At 37.2% G+C, this 10,070-nt stretch overlaps 1 protein-coding gene across 1 annotated transcript; it reads left to right on the forward strand.

Moving 5' to 3' along the window:
* Positions 1-2,624: 2,624 nt before the first annotated feature.
* Positions 2,625-6,516, forward strand: LOC131054612 (fasciclin-like arabinogalactan protein 17). Its single transcript, XM_057989155.2, has 3 exons — positions 2,625-4,244; positions 4,818-4,906; positions 6,021-6,516. Exons 1-2 carry the CDS (start codon positions 2,909-2,911, stop codon positions 4,889-4,891), a joined length of 1,410 nt encoding a protein of 469 aa, XP_057845138.2. The 5' UTR covers positions 2,625-2,908; the 3' UTR covers positions 4,892-4,906; positions 6,021-6,516.
* Positions 6,517-10,070: the final 3,554 nt, after the last annotated feature.

The raw sequence follows: 10,070 nt of genomic DNA on the forward strand, positions 1-10,070 counted from the left end.
AATGCCTTATGGGCCCTGTGTAAATCATAAGGAAGTGACAACTTCCAAATGATTTCCACTTGTATTTTTGAGGTTATTGGAAGGTGACGATCTTACAATAACTTGAGCTTGTGGATAGAATTGCCGACTGAGGCAATCCACGTGAGAGATCATGGATAAAATCACCGACTAAGGCAATCCACGTAAAAGCTTGTGGGTAGAATCACCGACTGAGGCAATCCACGTAAGAGCTTGTGGATAGAATTGCCGACTAAGGCAATCCACTTAAGAGCTTGTGGATAGAATTGCCGACTGAGGCAATCCACGTGAGAGCTCATGGATAGAATTGCCGACTGAGGCAATCCACGTGAGAGCTTGTGGATAGAATCGCCGATTGAGGCAATCCACGCGAGAGCTTATGGATTGAATCACCGACTGAGGCAATCCATGTGAGAGCTCATGGATAGAATCGTCGACTGAGGCAATCCACACAAGAGCTTATGGATAGAATCGCCGACAGAGGCAATCCACGCAAGAGCTTGTGAATAGAATCACCGATGGAGGCAAATTCACACCTTGATACTATGGTCCCCTGTGATGAGCATCATATGGTTGATGCAAATACTCCCAATATCATGAGATGACATTTTTGAGTTATGGTGAATATCATGTGCCTTGATATTCTTGTTTATACCATACTTCCTGATATCATAGTGAGACAATATTTTCTCTATTCCATAATTAATCTAGACTTAATGCATTTGCATTGATTTTATCTTCCCTAGCTAAGAGGGAGTGTTAATTATGTTTTGTGTAGCTCTGGTGAGGGCCATAAGTGTTGACGTGGGAGATCACTACACATTTTGTCTGATCATCCTCCCTAGCTAAGAGGGAGTGTTAATGTTTGTAGCTTCAGTCGAATGATCATTTAGAATACATATAATATATGTTGATTAATAATAATATATTATTATGTTATATTATTATATTATTATTAATCATATGAAATTTAATATTCAATATTAATCTATTATATTATTCTAAATTAATAATTGATTGATGAAACATTATAATATTGATTAAATTATTATAAATAAAGGAGAGACATGTCCGTTCAAGGACATGCCTCTCCAAAGGAATATATATATATATATATATATATATATATATATATATATATATATATATATATATATATATATATATATATATATATATATATATATATATATATATATATATAGTATAATGTTATTCAATTTGAGAACAAATAGAATTCCAAGAATGCAAGTATCAGATTGAATCAGATATATACATTAAAATACATCCAATAAAACCTGGGAAAATCAACAATATGTAGTCCTTTTCCATGTGCAAAATAATATGATTACAAAAAACTTATTCTACACGTTAATCTACACACACACACACACACACACACTTTTTAAGATATTGAAATTGAGTAGCCCCTTATAAACTACATGCATTCGATAAACCTTTTTCACATGTTGACGTGACATGCTCTACTATACCATGAAGACGAGGGAGGGAGATTGGACCTCGTGCTTGCAACATGATACTTTAGCCAATCGAGCCAAGACCCCACCCTTAAGTAGCCATTATAGCTAGCTTTGCGCATACATATTTTTGATGTTTTTTTTTGGTTGTCTTTGTATGCGACTTGGCTTCTAAGTAGTAATGATGCGTACGAGATCTGTTATGCATGCAAGGGTCAAAAAGTATACATTTCAACGTGTTGCTTGATACCTACTTAAAGATGCCCCAATAACCATTTATTTAAAATTGCCAATACTTCCCAGACACAAGTATCCCAATAGTCATGCACAAATAGACCAATTATGTCCCAAAAAATAGTCATGCACGAATAGACCAATTATGATCCCAAAAAACTAAAGAATACACACTACTAGTAGCTAATGGTGCTCTCCCCCTATGATAAAACAAACTTTACCCAAAAACATTTTTATTTCTCAAGAGAAACTCCCCTCTTTTCTTCTCTAGAGACCCCAAAAGAAAACAAGAGCACCAATTGTAGCTGTCCATGTTGTCCCCTGACTAGAAGGTTTACTTGGGACTACTCGTGACAGTAGTTGTCACCGAACTGTACTTTCCGAGGTGGGTCTTAAGCCAGAGAGGTTTTGCCTTTCTCCAAAGCAGATCAGTACAGTACAAAGCGTAAAAACACATAGTTTCACCGCTACCAGAAACCATATATAAATGGACCTGCCAAACTTTAAAAACAATAATAAACTAAATACAGTACTACTGTGGCCATGCATTTATGTTAATTAAATCCTCAAAATGCGCACCAACAACCACAGTGCGGCAACAGGTGGATTGTGATTGTATTTCTCATTCAGGGTAGATGTTAAAATTCAATGTATTCTGCTGTTTTCCTCATTTACGGTGCGTTCGTCTGTACACTAAAGATAGGTAAGGTCGGTGTATTACTCACGGCTGCCGGGAAAATTAGACGGTTTATGTCTAGAGTGTCGGTCGACAGCGACAAATTATTTTGGTCGTGAATTTTATAAATGAATAAAAAATTGGCAAGTTTTACAGTTGCAGAGAGTGACAAGTCACCCGCTTTGATGGGTCAAAAGCAAAGCAGCTGGCGAAGGAGGAGAGTTGGAGTATAAGTCAGCACATATGATTTGGGGTGACCCCACAACCAGCCTGTCGGAATTTAATTTAACACACACCGGATCTGAAGTGCTAATTCAAATGCATTTTATAACCATGCCGTGTGCTCACAACCACCGTCTCTGAATTCACGGTAAAGGTGGGGGTTTTCAAGTAGTCTGCAGCGGAGGCTGCAATCATCTTGAGTGACATTAAGTTGAAACTCTCGGTCACAGATCTATACACCCATTTGTGTTTTTTGTAGACCCAAAAATTGTTTTTCTCAATGGATTGTCTGAGATCTGGTGTTTTGGGTCTTTGTCTGGTTGTTCTTATTGTAGCATCAGAGGTTTCTGCAGTGCAGAAGGTGGAGAAATCTTCATCTGGGTTGTCTTCAGATGCACAGGCTTCAGTTGGGTCGACATTGGGTTCGTCCTCTCAACCAGCAATCAGCTCCAACTCAGTATTGGTTGCATTGTTGGATTCTCATTATACTGAACTGGCTGAGCTTGTAGAAAAGGCATTGCTTTTGCAGCCTTTGGAAGAGGTTGTGGGTAGCAGCAATATTACAATCTTTGCGCCCCAAAATGCTGTCTTGGAGAGGAAGTTGGATCCTGAGTTCAAGCAGTTTTTGCATGAGCCTGGGAATCTCAAGTCACTGCAGAAACTGCTTATGTTTCATGTTGTGCCTCGCAGGATTGTTGCAGAGCAATGGGGGAACAAGGTGCATCAGACACTGGCCAAGGATGGGCTGAGGTTGTCTGAAAAGGGGGGTAAGAAGAGTGTAGATCTGGCTTCCATATCTCACCCCAATGCAGTCATTAGGCCCGATGGTGTTATTCATGGCATTGACAAAATGCTGATACCCAAGTCAGTGCAGGATGATTTTAATCAGTGGAGAAGAGAGGCTTTGGCTGTTATTCCACAGGGGGCTCCTGTTGTGGATCCTAGGAACATTAAGTCCACAAAAAAAGCTGCTTCTACAAAGGATGATTACACTCCGGAGCACTCAATTTATTATGCCATGGCCTCTGCCCCTTCACTTGCTCCTGCACCTGCCCCTGGTCCCGGAACAGGTCACCATTGGTTTGATGGAGAGGCACAAGTCAAGGACTTTATTCACACATTAGTTCACTACGGTGGCTACAACGAATTGGCTGACATTCTGGTGAATCTCACTTCATTGGCCACTGAGGTGGCGAAGATTGTTTCGGAGGGCTATAGGGTTACTGTTCTTGCACCCAATGATGAGGCCCTGGGCAAGCTTACAACAGATCAGCTCAGTGAACCTGGTGCCCCCGAACAGATCGTATATTACCACATTATCCCAGAATATCAGACTGAGGAGAGCATGTACAATGCTGTAAGAAGGTTTGGGAAGATTAAGTATGATACCCTGAGGGTTCCTCACAAGATAACAGCTACAGAAGCAGATGGGACCGTGTTGTTTGGTGACGGAGAGCATTCTGCCCATTTGTATGATCATGATATCTACATTGATGGCAGAATCTCGGTTCAGGGGATTGATAAGGTTTTGTACCCAGCTGAAGAGATTAAAAAGACAAAAGGAAGGAAGTTGGAGGAAGAAAAGACACAGGTTAAAACTACCAACCACACCAGAGGTATGGCTTTCTTAGTCATATTCAGATTTTGGTTCTAATGTTATTTGGAGTAATGTAGTGGTTCTGTTTTTGCATTTGATTGTAATAAGATAATGACGCGGGATTAAAAAACTAAATTGATGTGGCTGAATTTGAAGCATTTTATTTTTCACACACTATATTCGGTGGAGATGATGCATGCCGGCATTTAAAACAATGTTTTCAAGCTAGCCTCTGCAGTCACCTCACCCTGCTATTTTTTGCAGGATTGCTGAGAATCTCTTAGATCTCTCATGATATTCCCCAGAATAGGGTTTTTAGCTAACAATGTATCGATGGGCTAAATCCCTATCTGCGAGTACAGATTAAACGACCGAAAATATTTGGTTTTGCATTTAGTAAATGTACATTTGTGGTATTTGTTGGTTTACTGTTGTAGTTGATATCTATATTTGAGCATTGCGCGGATGCTTTATCGATCTTTCAAACATTTTTTTGAATTTGGAATTTCTGTTAGCAGTCTATTTGCTTCTAACCTTCTTATGTTACCCAAAGGGTATTTCTGATTATGATCTAATTGGTGTGGATGTACAGGACGTCTTCTTGGAGCTGTATGCGGTTTGTTCGAGAGGGTTGGTGGGATTTCATTTGTGTCCAGTTGTCAATAATTGCGTATCATTTAAGTAAGCATCTCTCTCTTCCCTCAAATGTTTAATCTTTTTTTGTTAAAGTTGGATTCCTTGTGGGAAGTTTTATTAAGTGGCTTTATTTTATTAGATTGGTCACATTGGGTTATCTTTTTGATCTCGCATGGTAAGAGGTGGAGTCCATGATTTGATTTGATATGCATGTATCTATTCATGAAGTTATTTTCATAGAACTGCCTTAGTAACAGAAAGTTCAGGTAAATACATTAAAAGGAAATCATTGGTGTTAAAAATCAATTTGCAACTTCTCTGATTACAAACATCTCTGTCACTACTTTCGGGCTAGGCTCCACCTAGAATGCAAAAAATAAAAATAGATCTGTATTAGATCTGTGGGAGTTTGAACAACTATAAATGCTTATAATTTTGGAATTTTTAAAGGCTTTTATGGATGGCTCTGATTGAGTTTGCATGTTTAAGAAGGCTCATAGTTGCTACCTCTGGCCAAATCCCTTGCAAATATTTTGAAACATAGGCACCCAACAAGAGTGCCACTAGAGTGGTTAAATTTTGAGTCTTTAAGACATCTCTCTTATTACCAATTCAATAGCAGTCTTTAGGTCCCAAAGGCAGAGTAAAGAAAGTGCTTAGGTCGAGGAATCCACTCTAATGTTAAATGTATGTTTGCTAGATTATGAACCTATTAGCATTACGTTTGGCTATAGACATTAGGTGACTCTTTGTGTATGCCTTTTATTATTTGCTACAATATTATGACGTACCTTGAGTCAGTACTGTGTGTATGTAATATCTTCTTGCACTTACTAGTGTTACTTGTTGCATTTATTTCTTCTTTTGTTTCCAGCAATTTGGATCTTAGAATGTTCATATTGCTGCGGTGTCAAGCTCAAATCACTTACACTGTATATGATTCTTAGAAGCCAATTTCATTTGTTTGCTTGTAGCCAGTTTGTTTTGGAATATATGACGATTCTGATTTTAGAAAGTAATATTGCATAATCCATTAAGATCCATGGATGCTTGCCTCAATAGCTGTTGAATATTTCTTTTCCATCATGTTATAAGAAATGCAGAGAAGATCTGGTGTATTGCAATGATGCTTATTAACAATACAAATTTGATTTTGCAGGTTTCTCTAGGGCAAATATCTACCACTGGAAAAGATAAAGAATATGCAAATCCATTATGTCGATATATGCTTAAAACAAGATGATGAGCTCGAGGGCCTGTTGCAGAAAGCCTGAGAACTTAAAAGGATTTATGCATTGTTGATCAAATAGATGTCTAGGACTTTTTGCAGTGGGTATAACCCCATGAGCTACACAAGTTATTAGTCAGAATGTATTAGTAGCCAATGAGGTGTGATTTTTAAGTAGTACCAATTGTTCTCTAATAGGATGGGCCCAATCATCATTATATTCACATGATTGCTAGAGTCTGTCAGATTTGTTTGATAAGGTGAGTTTTGTTACATAAAACAGGATTGTTTCCTGTGGTGAGGGAGAGCTGCATCTTCCTCATCAATCAGTGTGCTCTGGACAAAGTGATGAGCACTGCAAATAAAAGAATAACGATTCTTTGAATGTTAATATGTAATTAATCCATTCACTTCGATTCTTTTCAAATCTTGCTCTTGTTTTTGATTGATTCTTTAACTAAGCTAAAGTGAATTCACCAAGCTCTCTAAAGCAAGTGGGTGGGTATATGATTTAATTGCATTTATTTCGTTCCTCACATGTTTTTGGGCTCAATTATCACTTGGAATCTTTAGGGTCTTCTGAGAAACTGCATGATGTGCACGGTCTCTGTATGGAAAAATCTGTAAAGGATGAATGGGGCTTAAAACCTGCATTGATGTTTAACATCAGTCACAATACCTGCTTAACAGCTCCAGTCTAAGTAAACAATGAAAATCTTATAGAGATTTGATATGCATGGTCTCTATATGGAAAAATCTTTAAAGGATGAATAGAGTTTAAAACCTGCCTTGATGATTAAAAGAAGATGATGAGCTTGAGGGCCCCTCTTCCAGTATGCCCGAGAACTTAAAAGGAGAACTTAAAAGGATTTATGCATTGTTGATCAAATAGATGCCTAGGACTTTTTGCAGATGAGCTACAACAATTATTAGTCAGAATGTATAAGTAGCTGATGAGGAGTTGGGATTTTAATTAGTACCAATCGTTCTCTAATAGGCTGGTCCCAATCATCATTATATCCACATGATTGCTAGTTTGAGATTTGTTTGATAAGGTGAGTTTTGTTACATAAAATAGGATTGTCTCCTGTGGTAAGGGAGAGCTGCATCTTCCTTACCAATCAATGTGCTCTGGACAAAGTAATGAGCACTGCAAATAAAAGAAACAATGATTCTTTGAATGTTAATTTGTAATTAATCCACTCACTTCGATTCTTTTCAAATCTTGCTCGTTTTGATTGATCAAAGGATGAATGGGGTTTAAAACCCGCCTTGATTAAAGACATTAGATTTCCAGTCCATGATAATAGTCACGGGCTCCCTGATCTACAGTCCATGATAATAGTCATATATTGTTTCTGGATTTAACTGTCTGTTTCTACTCTAGCTCTCTAGCTCTCTACTATCCTGCTCCCTGATCTACAGTCCGTACTAATAGTCATATGTTGTTTCTGGATTTAGCTGTCTGATTCTACCCCTCTAGCTCTCTACCATCCTGATGATGGAATCACAGTCGAAATGTTGGCACTAAACAAATCAGACAGTTAAATCCAGAAATGATTTATCACCAACCTTGATGTTTAATTGTCACAATATCTGATAGTTAAATCCAGAAATGATTTATCATCTACCTTGATGTTTAATTGTCAGAATAGCTGCTCCTCTAGCTCTAAACTTTGAAGCACCCGCCTAACTAAACAAGGAAAATAATATAGAAATTGGAAAAAAACGATAAAAGGTGGTGTTTCTAACTAAACCTGTTCTGAAGGTTTTGCAGAGATGATTCCATATGGTTTTTATAACTACAACTGAGGTGATTCCATTGTTCTCTTGCAGAGGTGAATCCATTGAACTCCAATCATTAAGTGGGTGGAGTGGGAATACTATATTTTTTTTTTGTTTGGGTGCACTGCTCATTGGATTCTTTTGTCAATGTTATGGTATTCTTATAGCATGCTTTGAATGTGCGCATTAAGTAATCGCTTTAATAAATCTCAAGAGGCTCACAAACTTTGGGTCAACTATAAACATAAACATATTTAATAACAAGGTGGGCCCCCGCCATTTCCTATCACTGGCTACCTAATGATTAGGGCTCTAGCTATCATGTGATATTGTGTGATCCAGCCTTTTCCAAGTGTATGACAACCATGGATTGGACTTTGAATGGCTTTTTAATATTCCAACTGGAATATGATTATTTCTGTGACAAAAGAGTCTAGTTTGGTGTTATATGACACCCTGTATACCTACCTACATCTCCTACGGTTCTGGTTTTACCTCCAAATTGTTTTGGATACATCCACTGAATACTGAACGGACGATGCTATTCTGGCTCCAAAATGGGCGAATCTGTCAGCAACGTTTTATGCAATCTCAACTATTCAATCGAAAATCTATGCTTAAAAAGGTGGGACTAACATCATGTGTTAATTGCGCCGTACGCCATTTTGGAGCCAGAATAGCATCATCCTTCAGTATCCATAGAAAGGAGGGACTAACATTGTGTGTTAATTGCGCCGTACGCCATTTTGGAGCCAGAATAGCATCATCCTTCAGTGGATACTGAATTTGGTTTTTGAATACATCCCCTGAATACCGGTGGCTATCTAGACAACTCATAAAATCATCCTTCAGTATCCATAGAAAAGTGGGACTAACATCGTGTGTTAATTGCGCCGTACACCATTTTGGAGCTAGAATAGCATCATCCTTCAGTGGATACTGAATTTGGTTTTTGGATACATCCACTGAATACCGGTGGCTATCTAGACAACTCATAGAGGAGAGTTAAAATAAATAAATTTAAGTCTCTCTTTCGTATGGTTTACGTTTTAGTTGGCCGTTTTAGTTTGGCTGGATAGATGTTTCACAACTGAATTGCCATGAATGATCATATATGGCTCAAGTTGATAGCTGGTATAAGTTGATTCTAATTCTAGTGTTGTGTTGGAACTCTTCTGAAATCCAACTGACGCAAACTTTAGTCCATCTTTTTCAGGGAAGCTTCAGATAAAACAGACATGCTCTTTGTTAAAGAATGATTTAGAGTTGTTTCTTTCATAGGTACATGCACAAAATACTGAGAATGACTTTGAACTTCTATAATAAAAATAAAAGGAATTCTAGTTGTCATTGTGGAAGATTACAAAGTAGAATATGATTTAGTTATTTTTTTTCTTGGAAACGCTAAGACAAGAACAAAATATAAAGAAATGAAATATAAAGACAATGACTTAGTTGAATCTTATTAATTAAAAATAAAATGAGTTGTAGGGTAATCATTGAGTTAGAGAGTAATAATTGAGAATCTTATAACATGATTGTCAAAATATTTAGTATTAAATGTGTAATATATTTTATTTGATAGTGAAATTGTTCAACTCGGATGCTCTTGCTGCTCTTGCTTTGTTTTGGGCCTTTATTTATTCTAGTAATAAGATTTTTTATTTCATTTATATCTTCAAATATTTTTAATTTATTTGTGTCATTTCAACTCATATATGTAGATGATGATTCAGAATAACTGAGTTTTGTTGGTGTGGAAGAAATCGTATTTCTTAAAAATTCAAATTAAAAAATAGATCACTTACCAACTCCTTTCAACTAGTTATTATGTGCTGATAATTAAGTGTGAAATTTGTAACTTATATATTGAGGTCTTATATATAAAGACAAACTTAAATCATATTTATAACATTTGAACATTGATTTAATAGTATAGCATCGTTCTTAAAGGAATCAATTTGTTTTAGGGTTAGAGAAATGTTGTTTTAAAGAAGATTGATCAACTTTTTAACAGAGTGTAAGTGATTTAGGGGATGACCCTTTGGTGAAATGGTGGGGCTTCTTGCCTGTAGTGCCTACAACCTAGGTTCAAATCCCATGGGTTAGTCTCTACCGTGTTGACAGTGGAGCATGTTTGTCCATGGGGAGAACCTTGGAGAAATGGTGAGGCTTCTTGCCTGTAGAGCCTACATC

This window comes from Cryptomeria japonica, chromosome 6, assembly GCF_030272615.1.
Source record: "Cryptomeria japonica chromosome 6, Sugi_1.0, whole genome shotgun sequence".
Taxonomy (NCBI): domain Eukaryota; kingdom Viridiplantae; phylum Streptophyta; class Pinopsida; order Cupressales; family Cupressaceae; genus Cryptomeria; species Cryptomeria japonica.

Coding starts and splice junctions, on each gene's coding strand:
- LOC131054612 (XM_057989155.2), top strand. CDS start 2,909: ATGGATTGTCTGAGATCTGGTGTTTTGGGTCTTTGTCTGGTTGTTCTT. Junction 4,245..4,817: donor AACTACCAACCACACCAGAG/GTATGGCTTTCT, acceptor GTGGATGTACAG/GACGTCTTCTTGGAGCTGTA.